Source organism: Falco cherrug, chromosome 3, assembly GCF_023634085.1.
Source record: "Falco cherrug isolate bFalChe1 chromosome 3, bFalChe1.pri, whole genome shotgun sequence".
In the NCBI taxonomy this organism is placed as follows: Eukaryota; Metazoa; Chordata; class Aves; order Falconiformes; family Falconidae; genus Falco; species Falco cherrug.
In genome coordinates, this window is record NC_073699.1 from 18,426,626 (window position 1) to 18,452,194 (window position 25,569).

General features: G+C 43.4%; 1 protein-coding gene across 20 annotated transcripts in view; it reads left to right on the forward strand.

Moving 5' to 3' along the window:
* Positions 1–874: 874 nt before the first annotated feature.
* Positions 875–25,569, forward strand: part of MTSS1 (MTSS I-BAR domain containing 1) — a 127,082-nt gene continuing 102,387 nt past the window's right edge. For 8 of the 20 annotated variants that reach the window (XM_027804202.2, XM_027804204.2, XM_027804212.2 and 5 more), the window contains exons 1-4: positions 875–1,615; positions 17,748–17,809; positions 20,573–20,646; positions 25,055–25,120. In XM_027804202.2, the coding sequence (XP_027660003.1) occupies positions 1,544–1,615; positions 17,748–17,809; positions 20,573–20,646; positions 25,055–25,120 (274 nt within the window). In that variant the 5' untranslated portion in view covers positions 875–1,543. The remainder of the gene's footprint in view (positions 1,616–17,747; positions 17,810–20,572; positions 20,647–25,054; positions 25,121–25,569) is intronic. The other 12 variants (XM_027804206.2, XM_027804218.2, XM_027804208.2 and 9 more) reach the window with 4 other exon arrangements.

Genomic DNA, 25,569 nt, shown 5'->3' on the forward strand with positions numbered 1-25,569 from the left:
TCTCTCAGTAACTGGGAAATTTCCTATGCAGTGTGTTCACCCCATAGGTGAGGCTTCTGGCCCAGTCCTGGATCCCGCCCACCTTTATACCCTGTGAAAAATAAAAATAGTTTACCACCTAGTGTATGTGAACTTTTACATTTAGGCTAAGTGCAGGCATGCCCGTGGTTTGTAAGGTTCACAGATGCTAGGGATGTTGGTCAGATGCCCGCGTGTGGGTTACCGTTGTGACATAGCTGTGCACAGTATTTATTGCCTGATGTGCCTGCTCGTGTCTTGCTTGTTCAGGGGGCTCAGGGCAAACACCACCTGCTCATTAAAGCTGCCCTGGAGCTCCCTGAGCTCCCTCTCCAAGTTAAACGATTCCTAATTAAAAACAAAAGACCTTTCCATAAGTGATCAATTTAATAAATTTTCACCACAATACCGCCTTGCATTCGTGGGCCAGAGCAAACTAACAGCCCCTGTCGGCTGTACCACGCCAGGGGCTTTATCTTCCGTTGCCTGTAACTTCGCTTGGGCAGTTTGAGCTCAGGTGTCCTAAAGCGCTAGGCTGAGGCAGATGTTCTTCAGCAGAAACAGCCGCATTTTGACAGTTTCGGGAGAAACACACCCTTCAGCCTAGCGTTAGCCAGCCCGGGCGGCGCTTTGCGCTGAGGGGGGAACGGGGGCACGGCCCCGCGGCGGGAACATCGCCTCACGGGCTGCGCGCGCCCCGGGGGGGCCCGCTCGCGCCCCGGCCGCGCCGGCACCCAATCAGCGGCCGCGCTGGTGACGCGCAGGGGCGGGGCGGGGCGGGGCGGGGCGGGGCGGGGCGGGGCGGGGCGGGGCGGGGCGGGGCGGGGCGGGCGGTGGCGCCGCCGGGGGAGCGGCGGGCGGGCGGGCCGCGCTGCTCTGGAGAGGGCAGGCGGCGGGTCGGGTGCGGTAGCTGCAGGCTGGTCCGCCGGGGCCGGTACAGGCACCACCACCACCACTACCCCCGGCACTACCACCTCCTCGGCTGCCTCCCGGGGACCGGCTGAGCGCGCGGTCTCGGCCGTTTTTATATAGCTACATTTGGGGTTTTTACGTTGTTTTTTGGGGGGTGTGCGGAGCTGGCGGGCTGCGGGCTGCCGCTGCCCTGAGCGCGCCGGGGGGCCGGTCGGGGCCGCCGCCACCGCCGGGGCTCGGGCCGTTATGCGCAGAGATGGACTCCGTGGCTGCCCGTGCGTGGGAGGATAGTGCCCGCTCGGCTCTGAGTCCCCGGGTGCTCCTCAGCGGGGCGGGGAGGTGTGTGTAGGAGAGGCGACCGTAGCACTGGATTTTTATTTATCCTCCCCCCCACCCCCTCCAATCTGTATATTTTTAGAGGTGTAGATAGATAGGGGTTCAGGTGTGTTGGTGGGGTTTTTTGTTCCCCTTTTGCCTAGATTGGCTTGTTTGCCGCACCCCCCCCCCCTTTTTTTTTTCGTGAGGTGGGAAACTGGGGTGTCTTAATTTTTCTTTAGCTTAGTAGTGAAATCGCAGCAGTTTCTGCCGCCTCCAGTGCGCTCGAGTGAGGAAAATGGAGGCTGTGATAGAGAAGGAATGTAGTGCGCTTGGAGGGCTCTTCCAGACCATCATAAGCGACATGAAGGTAAGAGACTGAAGTGTCTTGGGGGGGGTGGGGGGGGTGCAGGTGAGAGGAGACCTCTCCCCACCTGGCTCGGTGAAACTTTGCACTGTGGGATGCAGCCACATCGCAGGGGGTGGTGGCCTCACCCCCCACCGCGGCCCTGGGCTGCCGCCGCAGGGGACCCTGCCCCAAATGCTGGGTGCGTGTCCCACGACCCTGGAAGCAGCCCGGTGAAAGCAAGTCCCTTGGAAATGCTTCACACACACCCCTGCTGTGGTTTGGGGCTTGTGAGTTGCTTGCAGGACACCACCTCTCCCTCCTTCCTTCCCTCTTTTCTCTATCCTGTTCAAACATGCAAGCTGTTGTCTTGCACCAGGGTCAGCATTTTCCAAACCCATCTTTTTTTTTTTAATTTCTATTAATATTTTCGTTTCTTCCCTCTTCCCCCCCCATCCCCTATTTTGGGCTGTCAGATCACTAGCAGAATAAATGCAGTGAGGCGGGAACGATGTGTGGAGGAGATGGGCACGGTGCGTGTCAGCTGTGGGGTGGGGCTGGAAAGGGCAACGTAGGGATTGCTGTGCCATGCTGATGGGTGCGATGGAAGCAAAAAAATTAAATAATCTCAGGCTGGAGATGCTCAAAAGTTGATTCGTACCTAGATTAAAATTGCTTTTCAGTCAGTTACATGGTATTATTTTCATGCTGTGTGTTCTCATGAGGGTGGTATTTGCTGCTTTCTGTACATGAATGCAAAGGTCTCAAATTGCCAGGGCGCTCCTCTCTACCAGCCATCAGAAATCTTGGACTGCGCCGACCCCTTCTGCCAAAGGGTCCCTTTGAGAGAGGTGCTCCCAATCTATCCTTGGCAGCCAAGGGCACTTCTGCAGGGTTTTCTTTGGATGAGCGGGTGCCTCCTGCCCTTCGCTCGTGGAAATAAATAGCGTAACAGCGTTCCTGTGTTCTGCCAGTCATGCCTCCCCAAAACCCGGGGCTTGAGGTGCCCTGCCTCTGGCATGCGGCTGTACTGCAGAATACTGCAGTGTTCCCCTGGACAAGGGCAGCTTGTCTTCCTCCCAGGGCTGGCTGGGAAGGATGCGGTTGTTGGGAGATGCTGAGGGATGTAGCAGATAATGGGGGGACCTCTGTAATTTAAAGGCAGCGACTGTGCGTGCTGTGCTTCTCCCAGCCAGGGGCATGGAATTTCTTTGGGTGTTTTAATCTGCGGGGCTGATGAGCAGGGAGGGCTGCGGGAGAAAAAGCCACGAAGTAGTGGTGGAGGAGGATGGGGTCTGCTCCAGGAGGGAGCCTGGCAGAGGTGAATGGCTTGTACTGTATTTTTTGGGGAGATGGAGAAGCTGTTTGCACTAGAAGTTATTTTTTGGCAAGGTTTCATATGCACTTTCCTCTCAACAGATCTTAGGAGACATTTAATTAAAAGCATGGCTTGTCAAAGAGCAGGCAGGTTGCCGAGAGGAGGGGGAGTGTGTGTGTGTGTAGCTGTCAAGACAATGCTGCAATCCTGGTGGTGGTGTTCCTCAGGCTCTCAGCCCCCTTGTATTTTTAATAATGCTGCGCTTTAAAATAAAACACACACACACACCCCCCAAAAGCAGGAAATGATCAGAAATCCTGGAATCATTTTAGTGGGCTGTGCAGGGAGCATGCAGGAGATGTTCTGTTCCAGCTAAAGTATGGGTTTGGGTTTCAGCACAGAGGGACACCGAGTGTGTTTGTTCTCTGCTTCTTTCCATAAGTGATGTATTGGATATTTTTTTCTTGTTCTTAAGCAAATGGGCCTTTGCTGTGTGGGTTGGTTGTTGGGTTTGTTTTTCCCCTTACGCATTGTTACTTGCATGGGAATGCTGCTCATCAGAAACGTTGACATGGGCTTATGGAGATGGGCACAGGTGTGAATGTTTTTTTCTTAATCCTCCATAGTAGTGGAACCTGTTTTGTGAACTGGCAATTACAGGGATGTGGGGGGTGAGGTGGGTGTTGAGAGTGGGAAGAGGTGTGGAGGGAATCATGGCAGATCTTTAGCAGCATGGTGGTTGTTGCTGTTTAAAAAAATCTGCTCGTTATTTACCATGAGTAGAACAAATAATTTTTACCTGTTATTCAGTTTGATGCAGCTAATGCCATACTGCTGATGAAGCATTGGGATTCTTTGTGAATAGTGCACAAAGGATCATGACAATTTCTAAGAAAAAGTAGCTATTTTTTACAGCTAACCAGAACCTTTCAAGTAATCATACCTTTAGTAGTAAAGTGAAAATTAGCATTTTAAGTGCTGTTTCACGTAGTCAGGTCTGTGTGGGCAGGCTTCTGGCAGAATCTTGGAGATGTTGCGTAGGGGTCTGCCCACACATACCCAAGCGCACTATCTGTGCTTCTTTCTCATCACAGGCTGTGATCAAGGCCCCACATGCCCTGCAGTGCTGAGGGAATTGCTGCAGCATCTGCCTTTTTTTTAACTAAATAATTTGCAGGTTTGTTTTATCATATGCATTGCTCTGCCTTAAACTTAGTTGTAAGGATGGCAGGGTTAATCAACAGCGTATTAAAATTACTCTGAAGTCTTGCCAGTGGATGCAGATGGGTGCTGCAGCCAAGGTGATGAAGATACAGTATGCATGGACTGATTTTTCTCTTTGTTCGCAGTAACAGAGAACTAGCTCAGGTGTACCTGTTGTTTATTTTGAGCTCTCCTTGATCTCGACAAGGTTACAGAAACTGGAATTATAATCCTGAGTAATGTGATTGTCTCCGCTTGTCTCCATACTGTGTTAACTTTAAAACTTAATGGGGGCAATATATGCCAGTGTGACTACACGTCACATTTTTTGATAGCAAGATTCTCTCTTGCATGCAGAGGTCTCTTGACCTGCCCTTAGTATTTTCTCCAGGAACCCCAAATTTCTCTCCATCTTCTACTAAAAATAATGTTGTGGCTAATATGCAACAGAACGAGCTCCAGAATAATTCAGCGTAAAGCTAAGTGATTTAGAGGAATGATGTTACTGAGTTAAATATAAGAATGGTTACTAAACATCCCATTTATACGGCACTTTATATCTGGAACTTCAGTTCCCTGACAAGGGAAACCCATGCCTTCCGTGCAAGGCAAGGCTCACGCCTGTTGAGTGGTGTGTGGTGTACATGGTGACGGGGTTGTTTGTGGGAAGTCCACAGTGGGAATTGTACTTGGCCATTGTGCTCTAGAATTGGGCTCAATGCTTTGAGATTTCAGGATCAGATTAAAGAATCATAAAGGTGAGAAAAACTCAGCCCATCCCATCCTTACGTTTTGGTCCATTGTCACAGCCCTGGTGTTTCCTATGATACATCACTGAGTACGTGGCAGTTACAATTTGTAACATTCTTATGCAAGATTTTTTTTCAAAGCAATCAAAGTTTATAAAAGCAAAAATAAAATGTGTATGTCCCTTCAGAGGAGTAGTTTTGTGTGCCGCATGCAAGCACTGCGCGTTTCTCTTTGAACACAGCATACTTTCTGTAGCTCCCTGTGGGAAGGGAGCATTTGATCTGAATGGTTTGTAACTCATTTCTGGCAATTGAGAAGTGAGATGCTGCAACGTGCTGTTAACTTCAGTATTTCTTGTAGTGCAAAGCAAATCAGTGCACATAGTTTTTGGGAGGGCCTGTTGTGGATCTTTTTCGAAAGGTCTTGTCTTCTCATGCAGATCAGATTCTCTTTAATGCTGCTTTTCCTTCTGAGCCTTGATTGTTCCATTCGTTTTAATCACATTGTTCTCTGCTATCTTGAAGGCAAAAGGAAAACAAGAAAACACCTCTGAAAACATTGAGATTGGCAGTGCTTGTAGTTCATCACTTGCTTGATGCTGGTTCTTTTGCTTTTTGCATGTTCTTTATTTGTCTTGCCTCTTCTGTCAGCATGTGTTTTGGCAGGTCAGGGGCTTGTTGTTTCTCCACAGCGCGACATCCTCAGGGTGGGCATGGAGGGGAGGATGAATAATGAGCAGCTGGGCGATCTCAGGTCGTCTGGGACTTCATTTAAACGAAGCAGGAGAATTTACTAAATTTTTATGGGTCTGGTGCAGATTTACCAATTGGTTTCACTCATCTCCCTGCATGTGAGGGACGTGTAGGTGTAAGGAGGACTGCGAACATCATCCTGTTGGTGAATAAACCCAAGGTTCCTAAAGGAGGAGTGAAATTTTAGAAAATTTAAAAATTATTTTAAGTGTATGTGCCTCATTTATAGTTGTTTAGCTGAAAACTCAATAAAATCAACCTTTTGCTTTTGGTAATAACCTCTACTTTAATACTATAAAGGAGGTGAACCCTTCCATTCACTCCATTGCTGCTGCTGGGACTCTTGGATGAGGCGGTGGTGCACCGTTGCTTTCAGCCATGCAAAGCTTTTGGTCAAAACAGAAGAGAGCATATGGGCATGAGAAACATTTGTGGTTTTGCAGCCCCTTATCTCCTCTTAGGAAGCAACCTGGGAGCAGCAGTGTTTTAATCTTGCTTTTTGTGGAAGATGCTGCTGGAAGGTGCCCACTTCAAGGTCTAAGAGCCATTTGTTAAGTTGGCCCGATTTGCTTGCGAGGGATGGCCTTCCACTATTCACATGAATAATATAAATTGAGTGGAAAAAATATTTGATGGAACAAATAGAAATGCTGAGACGGTTACTATGGGAAGTACAGCTGCAGGTCCTCTGCATTCGTGTTAATCCAAGGGACAGCCCATACTTATCAGAGAATCTGGGCAAATTTGTTTTTCCTTGACATGCCATAATACAACAGGTCTTCTGCAGCTGTGCTTTGTTTGAAACTTGGGATCTCTGTGGAGATTAGGAATGTTCAGTTCAATGATTTTAAGGTCTAGGCTCAATCCAGCTGTGAAGGATGATAACTATTGTAAAAGAAAACAAATGTTTCACATGCAACAGACAGGTACACTTGGAGAGGAAAGGACATCTCTGTTCTCCCTTTCCCATGTGTGCTGTGTTGCACTACCATGTCCCTTGCATGACAGTCTTGAGGGCAACTGATCAGTTCCAAACCTAGCAAATTGATGTTTCTTTCCCTTCGCCAAAAAGTGTGAAATGAGTTCATTTCCTCTCTATGCAGCTTTTCTTCCCCCTTGTGTGTTTTTTTTTTTTTTTATTTCCTTAAAGGTTTTCCCACCGAGGTATTTCAGGCTTAGCTGCCTGCACTGATTTCTTACTCCTGCTGCCTCCCAACAACCTGCTCGCCCAAATGGTTTGCATACACTGAAATTCCTTGCCTTTTCCAAGCAGCTGCAGTATCGTTCTGCATCTTGGAATCTTGGAAGGCAAGGGAGTGACATGCAGCAAAGGCTAAATGATAGTGCAGGAAGAGAGCCACTGCATGCCTGCTTACATGCTGGAGTTCAAGCAACAGGCATAGCTGGGAACATACATACAAGTAATTTATTTTTTAGGGACACATTCTTTCTTGATCCAAATATTCCTGTGTGAGTGTAAACAATTTATACAACTGCCGAGCATTCGCTACCTAAGTGTGTGCGAGGCTGGCTTATTTGGTGGCATACCTGGGGCAAGGATCTTTAATGTCTGTTAAGAGTACTCCTTTTGGATCTGGCAGGATGCCAAGATCTGCATAATAGGGTTTGCAAGGTTTTAAGTGTGGAAGGAGTTGTACAGCGCTGCATGATTCACAATTGACTGAACAAATGTTGGAGGACGAGAAGTCTGTGTGGATTACTGACTCGGTGCGGGTTAATACCTAACAGAGGGTGATATTCAGGGAAGTTTGCCGCTTCCTTCCTCAGTTCTGAGTGTGCATAAGCTGCACCAAAATCTTTGATACAAAATACCTAAAACCCCAAATTTTTTTTGCTATGTTTTATTCAAAGTACAAAAGCTGCAACAGTTGATGGAGTGTTCCTGTAAATAGCATCTTCTGCTTAACGGCCTGTGTGTTTTCAGCTTCTGGAAAACATTTTTAAGGTTCATGGTCTACCCAGAGACGGTGTGGTCTGGAAGATAAGCAGAAAGCATTACATGACAGAGAGCAGAAAAGGAACTGTATCTAAAAAAGGCTTTTTGGTCTCATTCAGAGCATGCAAAGATGGGTACAGAGAGGTTTGAGTTAGTACTGTAAAGAGGCTACTCAAAAGACTACATATAGAAATGTACTTCCCCCTTCAAGTGTATGTTTTCAGTTTCAAAATTGTCTGCCTTGATACTGGACGGTGCCAAACACTGCCCTGTTCGCTGACATCTGTGCAGACCTTTAAGGATGTTGATTGACTTCTTCCTGCTGGGCTGTGAGATAGCTTGAATGCTGAGATGTTTCGAAGGATTGGAGACAAAATGTCTGGTAGCTTTGTGGTTAAGACTATAGCAGCTTTCATCTTCAAAGTGCTCTGTGTGTGACTTAGATCCAAAGAATGGCTCCCATTTTACAGAAGGGCAAGCTATGGCTTCAGGTTCAGTGGCTTCTACTCCTTTCCCCTAGGACAAGAAGGAATTGAGTGCATCTAGAGCATGGAGTTAATGAGGGGATGGTTTTTAAGCTCCCAGTACAATACATGTTTCTGTCTGCACATACATACCACTTTGTTGTTACTGCTTAAGACATATTGCTGTTCCGCCCTTGTGATAACCTAGTGTTTGCAGGCAGAAGAGATGACATTCAGAAATGACTGGTCAGCTCTCAACACAAGTGTCTTGAACTCCTCCTCTGTAACTGAAATTATGGGACATCGCAGTTTCTTAGTGGAGAAGTCTGACTGGTGCATCTTACCCATAGGTCAATCATGAAGAATTTGGCCGTTTGGCTTGTGAGGCTGGTGAGTGAGCTCTGCATGGTCAACACTTCTGGTCAACAACCATAGGTGTTGTGTAGTTCATTTTTATTCTAGGATGCTAGCTGGAGTATAAACACTGTTTAACAAATTACTTTGGATATTTTTAAAAAGAACACTTGCAGGAATGAACTTGTGTTGGTGTGCGCAATACTAGCGATGAGTGTGTTAACTAGACATTTGGCTCATGGTACAAAAAGGCTCAGACTTGTTCCCATTTTTGTCTTCCACACAAACTACCACCATGCTTCTCACCCAAGCATGGGATTATTTTTTTTTGCCACATAAGTCACGTGTGTGCTTTACATCTCAGAAGCCGTTTGTGTAGTGGCTTAATTTGGGATGTTTTGTTAATAAAGGTTTATTTGTGATGAGATGCCTCCTAACAAAATCATCCATGAGCAAACCTCATGAATGCTTATTGTCCGTGAGCAAACCAAATATCTAACTCTGAGCTTGAAAGTGATTATTTCTCTTATAAGTGAAATGGAAAGTAGCCTGTGACAAGTGTAGTTGCGCTTTACTGTCTGGCCAAAGTTCATCAAGCCCTAAAAACTTTGGTACCTGGCTGCTGCCTTCTCCCCAGTGAGATACTTCTGTGGTCAACTCAGATGCTTGTCAGTACTTTGGCAATAGATACTGCCACTTCTTGGGTCCTTGAGATTGTTTTGACTGTGTGATGGAGATTGTGTTTAGTGAATGCTCGGAAATTAGGGTTTCTCCTTGCTTGGGAAGAACTGATGAGATGTTGGTGGTGTCGGTGGCATTACCAACACGGAGCTGTTGGCTCGAGGCTGTCCTGTGCAGGCATTCACTTCAATGACTGCCTCCTGATATTTTAATTATCTTTGTTTTGATCCAACTGAAATATTGTGGGTTTAGAAAATAGCTGCCGAGTATGCACAGTGGCCACTTAATGATTGAGTGGATGAAAGGCGGTATTGATGAGTCTCTGAGGAGAAATCTGCTATTCAGACTTGCAAACATGTTTAGACCTGCAGGGAAGAACGTGGAACTAAACGCTTCCTCTGGAAGACTACTTAATGTCCATCTTTTTTTAATGTAGCATGGGATAAAAGGTCTCTAGAAGCTGTGGCTCCTTGTTCTCCCTGCCCCGTGAATAACTTCCTGTGTTTATAGAGATGGAGAGACTGTAGGTTTATGCATGATTTCTCACAGTATGTGTATAACTTTTGTTTGCTAATTACCCAATCTTGAATTTAAACCACGAAGTGGCTGTTTTGGAGCAGAGTTCCTTCATCTTACAAACCATGAAACTGGGCTGTGGACAGGACAGATTTGACGTGTTCCCTATTGATGTAGCAAGGGGGCCCACGAGCTGTGTTGTAAGCCAGGATGCCATACAGCAACCAAAGGGGATGAGTTTTTATGGGTCCTTGCTGTACTACAAATTGAAGTCACGACCATGGGGCAACTGGTGTCCTCCACTGGGAATGTTTTAATATGGGATGGTGCAGTGCAGGCTTTATTATAATACAAATTAAAGACTCTAGAGCTCTAACAACAGAATGATACCAGACTTAGGCTCCCTCCCTCTTTAGATGGTTGGTGAGGTCTAAGAAACACCTGTGTTCTTTCTAAGAAGTGCTGCATTTCAGTGCTCAGGGATCTGGGCATTCTTTAGAGCTCATCAGGTGGTGTAGGAGTGTAGAAATAACTGATACCTATGTGTATCTTCCCCAGTGGGGTGATGACCTTTTTCTGGACTTTCCCAATTGGATTTCAGTCTTGACTTTCTCAAGGTATCATGCTATTATCTGTTTTTCTCAGTGGCCTAATACTCTGTTGAGGCTGAAACCCAGTTTTGAAAATACTAAATGAGTAGTTCTGCAATGCATAGAGGAAATATTCAGTTGACAGTTTTCTTAATAGCATATGAGATGTCTTTGGTAGTGTTTTGTTGCATAATTTGCAATGTTGTGATAATGTATCACCTTGTGAAAGCAAAGCTTGGCATGCCTATTTATACTGTGCATGCTGAGGGAAACACATTTCTAACCCTGCCGTTCACTAAAGTGGCAGAAATCATGGAATAGGTTTATGGATACAAGACTTTGATTTTAATTGCCCCTGCTTTCTTTCCTGAAGGGTAGTTACAGGCTAAATGACATCTTAATCTGATCTTTGACAAGCTTTTACTTTCACTTGCATGCACTATAATCTCTCAAACCCTCAGTTTGTACCTGTCTCCTCCTCCATTCAGTAATGTGTGCGTTCAGCTCTTGCTGTGAAGTCCTGTGAAGTTCATGTCTTGTCTTTTGCTGTTGATGACTTTTCATTCCCGGCCCAGCAAACATTCTGCACAAGTTGAGAGTCTCTTTTGCTCTGGAGCTAAGCTCAAACTTCCCCTGTGCATGGCAAGACCTTTGACTTAGAAAGACAGAAGGGGCTTTGCAGCCAGGTTGTCCCTTTCCATGCCTTGTGGGAGTATGAAGCTTTCCTAGAAGACCTCTGTATAAGTGTGTTACTCTTCCTTAAGGAGTTCCAGTGAAAGGAAGTTCCCTGACCTTTCAGAGTTGTCTGTTAACTGGTCTTATAGTTGGATGGATTGTCTGACCTGAAACTTCTCTGCTGCAAGCAAAACTGACTGTTTCTTGTCCTGCACCACTAGAAAACAGCTGATGGACAACATCAGTCTATGGGATGCTCTTGAAATCAGTATTGGGACTTTGATGATTCAGTTCTGGTTTTGAATTTAAGAAATGGAGGGTAGATATAGAGGGTAGATTTAGACTGGACACGACAGAGATACTTTTTTTTAATTATGAGCATAGCGAGGCAGTGAAGCAGGTTGCCAGAAGTTGTGGATGATCCATCATTGGAAGTGTTCATGTTCAATTTGGATGGGACTTGGAACAACCTGATCTAATGAAAATTGCTAATTACCCAATCTTGAATTTAAACCACGAAGTGGCTGCTTTGGAGCTGAGTTTCTTCGTCTTACAAACCATAAAACTGGGCTGTGGAGAGGACATGTTAGACTAGATGGTCTTTAAAGGTCCCTTCTAATTCAAACCATTTTATAATTCTGTATATTTGAAATGAGGTAGATTAAACCAAAGTAGTCATGGCATAGGTGCCATAGATGTCTCTGCATCTTCATGAAGACTGAAGTCTCTGTTGCCAGCAAAATTTACGTTTCAGTCCGTTGAAAGGTTGAGACTATCCCGGTGAACAATTGGGAAACAGATGCAGCTTAGAAAGCTTCATGAGGTAGGCTCTTGAATTGTTTATTTTTCAAGCTAGAAAGAGGCAGAGCCAGCAAGCAGAATTTTTTTTGATGGAGAAGAGCAATTATGAACTTTGTGTAAGATGATGTTCATTCTCTGCTCACCTGTGTGTTACAGGAGTTTTGTGGTTTGTTAAAAGGCTAGGCAATCCTGTTCATGAGTCATGAACTTGGCTATATCTGTGAGTTGCCCAGAGGAACATCTTAGTGTTTGGTAGCGCTTTGTAACTCCTGCAGTTGTGGCTAGCCAAGTACCTTTTTCCCCAGTACACTACTAATTCTTTTAGAAAAGAGGAAAAACTTCCAGTGCCAGATGTAAGCTGGAAAGGGAAACTGATTGTCAGCCATTGCATCTTCCCATGTGTTGAGACATCTGTGACCAGAACCCTTTCTTCTTTTTTCAGGCTGTCTTTGTTTTCTTGTCCCCTCCACTTTTTCCTGTTTTTGCCTGTTGAGCGCCCCCCTGGAAAAGTGATAGTCTCTGTGTGCAAACCATACATGCTTGTCCAGGCCATCCTTGGTGCGTAACATCTATGACTTGGTGTGGTGTCCAGCATGATAAAGTCTGTTTGCTACTTGGAGGTAGTGTAGTGAATGCCATAGAAGTGAGATATTCATAATAATCCTTGTGATTCTGATATCTGATAAAACTATATTTCAAAAAATCTGTTTTCAGCATAATTTACTTTGGAGGGGTAGGGGGACACGTGCTGGAGCAAAGTTACAATTTTTGTTCCAAAAACAGATGTATTTGGATGTGTTACTAGGGTGTGAAGTTCTGTAACAGTGACGTGTATTTGAGACTCGGCTTTTTACGTGGCCATAGCTGAGTGATTTACAGTGAGGTGGAGAAGTCCTAACTCCTGTAGCCTGTGTAATGTTTTTTTTCCCCATTTTACTGAAGTCTGCAGGTAGTCATTGTTCAGTACTCTTGTGGAAAGCATGCAGTTCTTGCTTTGATAACCGGTGAGATAAAACTAAGGCACTGGTTACCTGGTCCCTTTCTCTTCTACCATTTTAGCTGGACCAGCCAAAATTAAGATTCTGAATTTGTTCTACTGCAGAGCAGCTCTCTGTCTCTCTTCCCCTGTCCCAAGGCTTAGATGGGCTGTTGCAGTGAATAAAATACCAAACTGATTTTGCTGCTTTTGTACTCAAGTGTCCCAGCAAGAGCTGATAATAGGGCTGGAAAGCTTTGATACATGAAAGCACTTAAAAGAACACTGTTGAGGGTTTTTAGGAGATGTGATGCCTCTTGTCTGTGGGAGCTGGGATGCATGGAAATATATCATTAAAGGTGGTGTCTTTTCTGTTAATGGAAAAAGAAGAATCATAACTTCTCAGCAGAAGGAGTGACAGAACGGTTTTAAACTGTCAAGACTGCTGATACTAAAGTTGTAATCTTAGATAAATACAACAGTCTGGGTTCCTAATCTTGCTATTAGATATAATCAATAACAAATTAAGTAAATAGGATCCTTTGCTGCAAGTCTGCCCTTCCTTTATTGAGAAATCACGGAGTTTCTCATCTGGGTCTCTTCTTACTCCTACTAGCAGGACTGCTGGCCTGAAAGGAAGGGAAAACCAAACTTCAATAAATCTCGTACAGAGCTGAGTTTGTGTAGGGTGGCTGTACTTGTTCACCAAAAAAATAAAATAAAAAAAATAAATCTTCAGTTCTTTATCTACCCAGGGTTCCAGGGTTTAAGTGTTCCTTCCAAAGCTGCCCATTAGTGATCGTTGCCTGCTCTTTCCTGGTGTGGTGGGCTGAGCTGCCAGGCATCCACCTGGCTGTCCTCTCATTCCTCCTCCTCCCCAACAAGATGGGGGAGAAAATACGATGAAAAAGCTCATGAATTGAAAAAGCTCATGGGTTGAGACAAAGACAAGGAGATGACTTACCAGTTACTGTCATGAACAAACCAGGCTTCACTGGGGAAGGTGATACTTATTGCCACTTAAAGTAATTTGAATGGTGAGGAAGACAGACAAAAATTAAAACATCTGCCCCTGTCTGTGGGTCTGCATGTTGGATGGGATTTCCCTGGCTAAAGATGGTCCCCCTGTGCTCCCCACCCCAGCAGCAGGCAGGGAGCTGTGCCCAGGAGCTGCGGCTATGGAGGACGCCGTCTGGCTGGATGCTGGCAGGTCTGGGTGTTGGTGTCTGGCACTTGCAAGTGCTTTGCCAACTCAGCCTGGTGCCTTTCAAACACTGGTTGTGGTGCCTGTCCCTGAGGGAAAGTTGTTTTGTGTCCCTAATTGCGGACTGGCTGCATCGGTGACAGGCACAAGGCACCATTTTGTTTTTTAGCCCTGAGGTGGAAAGGTGGTTCCCTGCCTGTGTTCAGTGCAGATTAGCTGGAGCTGGGCCCTGTGACCAGGTGACTAATCACCTGTAAACTGACTAATTAAGAAATAGGGTAGGATAATGGCATGTTATGGCTTACTGGTGACATGCCTCGATGGGCAGGTGGGTGAGCCGCTGAGGGCTGGGACCTGCTGAGCAGCTTGAGGGGACTTGGCACCATGGAGTACTGCCCAGTAATGGTGGAGCACCCATTTCATGGAAAACACATCAAATTTCTTCATGGAATGGTGAAGAAATAATTAGGCGCAAAGTTATTTTGAGGAAAAGAGTTCCTGGATTAAACCAGTAACAATTTTCAAGAAAAAAAGTTTTTTTGTTTAAACAAAGTTGCAGTGTAACTGATTTCTGTTTTAACCCGTGAGGAGCTAAAAAGAGGATTTGTGATGGACATTCCTGTAGTCGCTCTTCTCCAGGCAGGCTGGAGGTGGAGGAGGCCTGCTGTTTTCACAGGTAACTCCAGGGCTTGCGTAACCCTGACATTTGAAGGGGGGAAAATTGATTTTCTTTATCAGCTGGTTGAAATTGGAAATTACGAAAGGAGCAGAGACAGCATTTGAAAATACTGTGTTATTACTCTTTGAAAGTGGCTTTATGTTGAAAAAGCGCTTCTTGGACAAAGACATAGAATTCCACCTGCTGTTTCTTTGTGTTTAAATTGAGAGAGTAATACATATTGAATCAAGGATGAAGTTTTATGGGTCTTTTAGTGTGTGGTTTCCGCCACTGTTAACGTTTCTCTTGACGGTCGCTTTGACAACAGCAAGAGCTATTGTTGTGGATGTGAAGGTGAGACATAGAGGGACAGCGGGGCTGCTGTGCTTGAGGTGGCACGCAAAGAGGTCTCTGAGAAGGAGCTGCTTGCCAGGGTACTGGAGCCTTGCAGTATTTAGAGCACTAGCTTGACTCCTGTGTTATCGCCATGGTTTGTCTCCACAAGCATCGCTAAATGGTGTCCTTGCATCCTAGGTGCTGGAGATGGGGTAAACCCCTACTTACTAGGTCCTGTGAAGTGATGGGCATTGTGCACTTCTGCTGTAGGTAGGAATCAAGAGAGCTTTGGTTTCAGCAGGGATGTGGTGGTGGTGGAAGTGTTTTTTTGGAAAGGCTCAAAGGCAGGACAGAATTAGTGTGCAAGACTTGTATATTACTGAGGGAGACAGTTAAACTTGGCTTCATCAGGGAAAAGTGAAAGCAAATTCTGCTGGTAAACTCCTCTGAATTTTCAGCTGAGAATTCAGAATTGCAGAAAAAAGATCAAGATAGTGCAAGCTGAGCAGATAATGCAGGAATTCATGTCACTGGTGCAAAACTGCTGAAAGGTTTTCTTCAACAATTGAAAAAAACCTCAACCACAAAACAAACAAAAAACCCAAACTACCCAACAAAACCCCCCACTCAAGTTATTCATGCAGTGACATTTGACAAAAAAAAAAAGCTGCATTTTTCTACTGCTCAAAATGAGATCAGGTGCTCTTTGTGGAGTGCCCATGTGAAGAGATTGTGTTGATTTCAACCAACCAAACACAGCAAACTATTTAAATGAGCTGTTACAGCTTATTTAAATAGGCTTGGCTTGAAGAGAACAACATTTTTAAAGACAAAGAATAAATAGTTGTGGAAATGCATGATGACTATTCCAATTTTTGCTTGCTTTGGGCCAAGCTGGCCACAAGAAAAAAAAAGTGTGTTCTTCCCGAGCTGTGTTCTGATAGGAGTGGCTTAAGCTTCCCTGTGAAGCAGCTAAACGTAAGGCTGGTGTCAGTCTCCTGCATGCCATCAAGCACGTTTAGCTGGATAATACACCACCGAGATGGAAACATAATCAGGCTGCTTTGGTATCTATCCTCTGCTTGCCGGCTTGTGTTTTGCTGGAGAATCCAGTAAAGCCTTAGGCCCTGCTGTTAATTGTCAGGGCTTTCAGGGCTCCTGGCATACACATGCATAATGCATATGTGGCATGCAGACAAACATTGAGAGATGGGGTTCCAAGTAAGGGATTTCAGTAAGACTAATAGGTTTAAGGAAATAGCTTCCCCTCCCTTTCAAATAATTGGTGGGATTCTTTCATTTTTAAAATGTCTGACACTTTTTGCTTAGCACAAAGCACTTTACGTTCTAAGTCTCACCGTGTAGATAACTGCTGTTTTCTCTTTCCCCTTCTACATTCCCCACTGTCTCTGTCGTGTGTAGGTATGATGATGTTTTATGAACAACTGTTTTACATTGGGTATTCTTGTGGTTTGTTTTGTTATTTTTCAGCAAGGCTTGCAGGTTTTTTATAAAAGAAAAAAACCATGTAGAGTACGAGTAGGCTTCCCAGTGAACGTCTGGGAGCTGCACAGCCGGGGTGTACCGAGGAGCTTTTGGGGAAGGGACTGTCCTTGCCCTGAACAAGACGTGGCCTCTTGTGGCAGCATGGGCAATGGATTTTGTTTTACTTACAAAAACCAGACCAGTTTATCAGGGTGGATTGAGTTTGCTACAAGCAACTGCACTTGCTTGCAACCTTTTCCAGAGCTGGGGTAATGTTAGCCTTGAGGATCTGCCTTATCTGGGTTTTATTGTGTTGTTGCTCTGGTAACAGCAAGTCTTATACCTTTATTAAAGGGAGCAGGGATATTTTATTTTACTCTCTAGACTCCAATCAAAGGGAAATGTTGAGTTTTCTTTCAACCATGGTTTTTGCTGTTAACAGAAAAAATTGCACTTGCTCTGCAGAGTAGCTAGTTAACCTTTCTTTGGTCTAAAAAGGATGATTTTTATTTTTTTTAACCATAAAAATTAGCACTTTATTTTTTAACTTTGGAAAATAAAGATCAGAACTTGCAAGAACACTTGGTGTCTGTGTTCTAAATGGAAACCTGGGCTTTTAACACATTTGTGAAAAATGGAAAAAAAGTTTATAGGAAATTTGGAGTCAAGAAGAATTAAACCTTCTTAAAAACTAATCTCAATGCCACACTGCTTTATCAGCTTCAAATCAGAAATCATCTCCAGGGTCTTCGGGGACTGTATTAGAAGAAGGTCTTGCAGTTATAGGGCAACTGTTGGGGAAAGTTTGTTGCCTTTTCTGTACCCGATTGCTCAGTGACCTTGAGACAGTGTTTGAAGTGGTCTTTTGGACAACTCAGATCTTTATAATATAGACTTTTAAAATAATTCTATTTTACTTATTTATTTTTTTAAAAAAGAGGATTGGAACCTGGTAACGACACAGATAGTCCATTTGTAAAGAACAACAACTGGGATGCTCCAGCCTGTGTTTTTGGGAGCTTCTCTGTACATGTTGTTGCAATGTCCTGGCAACCCACTTCTAATAGGTCTGGTTTTGCTGTATCCATCTAAAGTAAGGTGTTTCTTTTCTCTGCTTCAGTTGAAAATCTTCTTCTCACCCAGTCTTTCTATTCGGAAAATCTGTAAAGCCTCCTCAGAGGGCCTACTGCTTCATCTGGATTGAGAACCACTTGACATCCCATCTGCTTGGGACTGGTGGCTAAGGGTGCAAGAGAGAACTTGCTGGAAAAAAACATGTTTTGGTGTTAATGGATTAGGATTTAGTAAAGTCTTAGTTATTGTTTTACTTCTGGTTTCATTTGATCTGGAGTATCAAAAGCAGAATGCTCAAATTAAGTATTCATTATAGAATGCCCCAACTAAATACTCATTATTGTGTTTTGTTTTTCTTGCAGGGAAGTTATCCAGTGTGGGAAGATTTTATAAATAAAGCTGGAAAATTGCAGTCTCAGCTTCGGTAAGTTTCTGTTACACAGTCAGGACCCCCTTAAAATTCCTTGTATGTACAAACATTAAGATTAAATGCAGCTTCTGCCAGGATAACTTGCTAAGATGTCCTAGTAAAACTGGACATATTTCATAGTCAGCACTCATGCATGTAAGTTTTCACATGATACTACTGCTGGTTTAGTGTATTTAGGAAAATAAGTAATATACCATCAGCTGTACATAATAAACATAAAATGAGATAGAGTTCATATCTTCTGGTGGAAAACTGGAGAGATATTTTATAACACACAACTGGAGTTAGCCCAAGTTGTCCTTTTTATTAGAGTAGAATACAGCAGGTTTATATTAGAAGATGGCTCAAAATATTAGAGTCCTTGATAATCCTAATAGCACTTTCTTTTGCCTTTAAAAATGAGGGGCATTTCTGTGCTGGATCATTTCTCGGTGATTATTAAAACTTACGTTATTGAGGTATACTTTGCAAGTGGCATTCTGGATTACTTAATAAGTGCCATAAGTGTCACACTCAGGCCAATTCTGCTATCTCTAGAATGCATTCACTTGTAAAACTTGTTTCTGCTAATGTGAATCCAAACTCCACTTCTTCACAACTCTCTCCAAACCACAATCTCTGCTGCGCTCTCCGGAGCTTTGGTGTTTTTTTCACAGCAGCGGCACTGGTAACAGGTATGGCTATTGGCAGTCTATTTTGCAGTTCTGCATTGTGTTGTGAACCATTCTTGAAGAAGCTAGGGTTTACGCTCATTTACCCTAAACAGCTGGCATGTGCTGTTCTGCTGCGCTGTGCTTAAAATACCACACTTGCATGTGGTTTTTCCTTTTCCAGCAATCATGTCACATTGAGTGAGTGTGGAAGAAGCACAGGAAACAGAGAAAGAAGAGAAATGGAGAACTTTCCTAGCCCTTTGTACTCTTTAAACACAGGCCTTCTGGGAAGGCATGAGGGATAGTTTTGTTTGTTTCCCAGTCCTGTGGTATTGCATTCAATCAATGTAGTGCTTTTCTAGCTACAGGAACGTGCAGGCAGGCAGCTTGAAAGGCTGTGTTCGAGGATTTGCTGTTCATTTCTAGCAAATGTGAGCCTTTTGCCTCTGGTTCATTTCTGTGTGCTCTATGATAAAGGAGAGCAGATGTCATCTGAACTGGAGCCAGGTCCTCCTGGATCTTGTTACCGGAGAACTGGAACTTTGTTATTAGCAATTTAATTAATAATTAACAAGGTGGTACACGAATAACAGCATAACCCACAAGTTTGGAAGATGAAGAACACAAACACAGTGAAGGAAAATACCTAAAAAGGTTATCTTGTTCCAGGGTGCAATATTGCTAGCTAGCTGTGAGGGTTTGAGGTTTTTTGGTTTGTTTTTGGTTTTGTTTTTTTTCTCTCCCCTTAATCTCTGGGGCATGTGGAGAGTCCTTTTGCATTTGGTCAGTCCTCTCAAGCCTGTTTTTTTGTGTTCAAATCTCTTGTGTTGTCAGTAGTCCATTTACTATGCTGCCAGTTATGTCCTCTATATCTTGAGCATATTTGGAGTGAGACTCGCATAAAATCTGACCTAATTAAGCAGTTTTGTCATCTTTCTGGCCGAGGATCAGCTTTCCTGCAGGTCTCCTGGATTTTTGTGAGGGTAGCAAGGAGCTCTTGAAACAAAGTGAAGTTGATGGTCCTCCATCGGGATTTTGCTTAGGGAGACTGACTTCCCATCAGGAGAGGGAACCAGAGTTACTGTTGCAAAAGATGTGCAGAAACAGGTAACTGTGGGGAGGTCACAGTTGCAGTTTACCTGTAGAGCCCTGGCCTACTTTCACTTAAATTGGGTCAGCCAGACCATAAACCATCAGAAATCTGGTACCGACCTGAGGTGTTTAGGGCTCTAGGGCCTGCTTATATAGAACAGACGTGTTCAGAAAATTGTAACTCACGTTTGCTGCCCACTGGAACAGCTGTGTGGCCTGTATGTGCTTTCCAAACATGGAGGGAGATGGGACTAATGGGGTTGACACTGGATTGTGGAATCTCTGAAATTGCTGGTGTATCTCTTGGGAAGAGGCCTGCTTGGAGGACCAGTGAGTCAGAAAGGGGTTTTGTTTGTTTTGGGGGCTTGGGATTTTTGTGTGTGTTTGGTGTTTCCACACCTCACCCCCACCCCCACCCCACCCCCCACCCCCGAAAGCTGAGATTTTTTTTCTTCTTTTCCATTTGCCCAAGAACTCCAAACCAGTCTGATGTCCAAGAAGTGGCTATTTTCTGTTTCAAGGGATGCTCATGCTCCTCAGATAAGAAATTCAGGAAGTGTTTGGTCAGGTTCCTAGATAAAAGGAAGTCCTGCATCCTTATTCTTAAAATATACATGCTCCATGGCAATAGCAGTGTCTGTAATTTATACACTAATGGGTGCAGTATAATGTGTTAGATTTGTTTTTCATGTTTGACTGCTTAATATTAGTTCATCAGGGGAAATCAGCTAGAAGGGGGATGGCTGTGCTCTTTTGAAATAGCACCTGTCCTGTGCAATTCACAGTATGGAATTAGCGTGGCTGCCTCCAAGTCCATAGTGCTAACACAAAGCAAGGAAGGGATTAAGAAATGAAGGAGGGAAAAGGCTAAATTCAGATATAAAAGAGGATATTTTTTTGTGGCCTCTGCAAGTTCACAGTGGTATTCTTTCTAAGCTTAAATGTTTTTGGCAATAATTAAATAGGCAGCAATGAGACACTGCTAATGTTTTGTTATCTGTATGCGTTTCAGGACTACAGTAGTAGCAGCTGCTGCCTTTTTGGATGCCTTTCAGAAAGTGGCTGACATGGCTACTAATACACGTGGTAAGCAGATGTGTCAATGTTGAGTTTAACAGAATGCTATGTGGTTTATACCATTTGTTGTAATAATAAAAAAATCTAACTTGTTACATTGACGAGCAGATCTGTGAGACATCTGTTAGATGGACGTGCACTTTGAAAAAGCGGCACGTGAAAAACGAAGTCGTCTTTTCTTTACTGAAAAAAAATGCTGGAAACCTGTAATTTAAATGTGTCATCAATCATGTGAACACTTCTTAATTACCATTTGAATTATATGTTGATGAATAATATTTTAGAAAGCAAGATTTACTGAAATCTGTATTCACTGATGCTTCTGTACCTTACGTAAATGTAAAAGGGTTGATATTCAGCTGGTTTAAATAAGTGTAGGGTTGCTGAAGATAGAGCAATACCAGCTGATGCTATGACCTTTGAGATCTGTGGATAATGATGATAGTAGCCTGTACTTAATGTTTGAGGAAAGTCTTTGCTTGTCCTTCCTCTTAAGTCTGACGTTACTGGTCAAAATTAATTTTCCGGGGCTGTGGGCTTCTCTGAGCAAGTCTAAGCTTGTTGGTGAGTATGGAGGCCGTAATAGTGCAACTGGCAATCTTTTCTGGCCGCTGAGTAGGAAGGACAGAAAAGGCTGCTTCTCTCTGATGTTGGATGCCAGTGACCAAGGCATTGCATGCAGATGTCCCTGCAGCAGTAGGGCATTCCCCATGGTCACTGTGTCCCTGGGCTCTGTTGCTGAGGAGTAAATCCAAAGTGCATATATCACTGCTGAGTGAGTGGCTTTTGGTTACCTCTAATCTTAGAGGTTTTGTAACGTTTTTTTGAAAGTCCTAATGTGTCCTTGGCATTCGACGTGGAAAGTAAGAAAGTAATATTGCTAATGTGAAGAGTGCATATTTCCATTAGCAGTGTGCAAGCTCAGCCAGACTTCTGTTTCCCTCCATTTCTGGCTAAGAGGAGTAATAGCAGCTGCTGGAGCAAGTATCAAGCCATAGAATGAAAAAAAGGAGCAATATTTTTTCCTTTTTTAAAGCTAACATTTACGTTCTGATAAGTTCCTCATTACAAGGACAAGGGGGAATGGCTTTAAGCTGAAAGAGGGTAGATTTAGATGGGATATTAGGAAGAAATTCTTTACTGTGAGGGTGGTGAGGTGCTGGCACAGGTTACCCGGAGAAGTTGTGGATGCCCCATCCCTGGCAGTGTTCAAGGCCAGGCTGGATGGGGCTCTGAGCAACCTGGTCTAGTGGGAGGTGTCCCTGCCCATGGGAGGGGTGTTGGAACTAGATGATCTTTAAAGTCCCTTCCAACCTAAACCGTTCTATGATTCTATAAAATCATGGGTAATCTACTCATGCAAAATAATAAATGCTCCAGAAAGTAGAATAAACTAAGGGTAAGACCCAAGGCAGACCTTACCTTGGATTTCTGATGTGTCTTTCCTTTGAGCATGCTCTCTTCTTCCCTACCAAAATCCTTGGGACTTGTCTTCTGGCTGTGCTGGCAGGCTTATAGAACTTGCATTTAGATACCAGAACAAATGAAACTCTCCCACTCTCAAACAAAAATGGCTTGTGTGGGTTTTGAAGGGTATTTGCACTTTCTGCTGTGTTATTTGGATCATGTCCAACAAGCGTCGAGTCTTGTCTCTTATCTCTTCGAACACATCCTTTACAAAAGGAGCTCTGTAAATCCAGGCCTGCCAAATTTGTATGGCTCCTCTGTTCTGTCTTTCTGTCTTCCCTGATTGAAAGGATAGAAGGGAATTTTGTTTTTATTTTTAGCAAGTGATGTTCTGGGCAAAGAATCAAAATTCCAAGCTAGTTGGTGGTTCTGATCTGCTTCCCAACCCAACTTCCACTCATGCCCATTCGAGTATTTACATTTAGGTAGTCTATTGCCTTGAAGCATCTCTGAGGTTGCACATTGGTCCTATGACAAATACAAATCCTTTTAGCTTGCTGTGGACAGGGATAAAAGCCTGACTTCACTGAAGTTGATGGCAAACCTCCCTATGACTTACTAGGGCATAACTTCATAAAATATATTTTGCTGTTAGTATAAACAACTATATTCAGAAAACAAAACCAGACATTGTTTTTCTTCTCTGACGTGGGGATTTTAATGGGCTCCCAGTTTTCCCTTTGAGGAGTCATCTAACTTGGAACAATTCTTTGTTAAATTTTGCCTGTTACTTATCCAGCTTATAAAATCATATATTTGATAGTCTAATCAAACACCTGGCTATGCTTCACATTCTTTAGAAGGTTCTCAGTTAATCTAACTGGAGTCAGCAGAGGTCATGTTCAACTTCTGGGTATATGCGAGACTTGTGTAGCACTTTCCATGATAAAAGGCAGGGAGGGTTGGTATATTTTAAATCATAAGACTGGTTTATCATTGCACGAGCCAAATGCTTCTTCTGGGAGCTATGTGGAAATGCTGATGCAGATGCCTGTTCCGGAGGGACAATATTAGTTCCTTGTAGGATGACTGAAGTGTTGTGAAGCTGGGTGCTGCATTTTGTTTGTAATTGCTTACAGTTTTAGAGAAAGTGGCCTTTTATTTTAAGACCCCTCTGGTCTAGCTGATGAAAGCATTTTGGCAGTCAGCGGAAGAGCTCTCTGGCTACTCTTTAATCTGTTTGCATCAGCATTAGCTTTGAAAGAAGAAAAAGGGTTTTCATGGATGTACATGTCCACACACACGCGAGGAGCTAATTATCTTTGCAGACACCAAGTGCTCAAATATGAGAGCTTATTTCCATGAACTCCAGTCGTTATTCCAGTTGATATCTTTCTCTACTTCGTGTGCCATTACTGCTGTTCCCAAACATTGGCTTTTTCCCTTCTGATGCGTCTGTCTTTCTATGTCATTTACTTGCTTCCAATTTTGTGACGGTAATGATGTTTATCTTCACATTACTACTCGGAGCTCAGATAGAGGGAGCTCTGCCTGTGGTAAAACCTATGATGGTTGGATGAGTCGGAAAACCTGTACTTTGTATTTTCTTCAGTTTGTAGCTTCTGAAGTAGGAAAAAACCCTGAATGTGAAGTACCTGGTGTTTTGTGGTGATTCAGTAGACAAATTAATTTCCCAGCCAGCTCATTTCAGCTTTTGCTTCTCATCTTTGCTCCCTCTCCATTTACATATGTATCAACCCAAAGTTTAGCGTCTCTTTTTTCCCCCAGTTCAGTTCAGTTTCCTCAGTTCAATGCTTTTTGATTGCAGCCTGACAAGGAAGAACATGGGGAAAGTAGTTCTGATGCATCTGTCACCAAAGATTTTATTCGTTTTATTTCCGTGGCTCTGATAATCTGAAAAACATCATTTGGATGGGAGACTGTCAAGTTATGTTGCTAATTCTCTAATAATGCTAGGTATATAGCAGTATGTGCTGGTTTTTGCTGGTACCAGAGATTTTTAAAAACCAAAATTCCTTCAGATGTTTTGACTGTTGAGCTCTGACAAGATACAAACTGCTAGATAGATGTGTATATTATTCAAACTACATCTGTTCAGCATACAGCTTGGCAGAACTTGATAGTCTGCAGTGGAATCTGGTGGTATTTCTCACTATGATTGTTAAACAGAATGCTCAAAAAAATATTAAATTAAATAGGTACTTCAGGATAACTTCACTGGGATTTAGAGGTTCTTTTGGGGAGGTGTGTGCTTGTGACTTTTAGTTTGAATTTTTCTCATATGGCTTAAGTCTTTCAATATCTGAAATTTTGAATGTTTTTATCTGCATTGGTTCTTAACTGAAGCCTGAAAGATATTTAAGCCTGATTTCCTTGAACAGCTGTTTACCTGATTTTGTGCATTAAAAAAATATTCTCTTACGAAAGCAAGAACTGTGCATCCCAAATATAAACATATATAACATATAAACATATTGTAAGTTGGGTTTGAACAATATTTAAAAGGTTGTTTATAAATTGCTTTTCTCTTTGTATGCTAGTATTCATCTGCCTCTTTTGCATTTGAATGTCTTTTGTAGATAAGTGCTAGAATTCAGGAACTTGAAAAAAGTAGGTGAGAAGAGTAACTATCCTTGTGTTATGAGGGAGATTACTGTGAAGAGATGCACACTTCTTCTGTATCTACTAATGCACCATCAGCAGCTTTGGTAGAAAAAAAAATCTCTGCCCCAATCTTACCTACCTGCATCTTCACAGATATAAATTACAATTTATGGAAAGATGATCTAAAAGCTTTGATTCACCCTGAAGCTTAAAATTGATTTTCAAAGTGAGATTGTTTAATGAGGCAGCTGATATTCAGTCTGTGTTTTTTTTGGTTTTATTCATATTGAAGGTTTTACATATACATAGTTGTGTTTGATATTAGCAAATTAGTTACACTGAAACGTATCTTGAAGTGATTTATCACGTGGCTTTCTCTGGCCAGTTGGATTCCATGGATTGTTATGCTGTTTGAAGCTGCCTCATTTCAACTTGGCAAGTGCTACTAAAGGTATGTTTTCCCCGAGTTTGGCAATTTTGACTTCTGTCATGCTGGTTGGTGCTATTTACTTTTTAAATCTCTTTCATTTTACAGATGTCTGAGAGGACTTTAAGGCAATGCAGAGCTACTGATAAGAGTTGCAGGAAATACCGGTTGAGGGTGCCTGGTGGGCAGAGACGATCTGAGGTCGGGGAGGGAAGAGCTGTGGATGGTCAGCCAGCTACAAGGGAACGCTAATCACACCTGGAAGCAAAACTCAGCCTGAGCCTGTATGGCATGCAGCAGTGACAGGGTACCAAAACCAGCATAGCTGTTCTAACGTTAGCCTTTTGAGGGGCAGAGCAGGGTGTATCAGCCTGGAACAGGTGCTGCATTAAGGTATCTTACTTTTTTCAGGCCCCATTAAACTTTATCAACATGCAGAAATGTAAATATAGTTTAATGCTTCCAGTTACAAA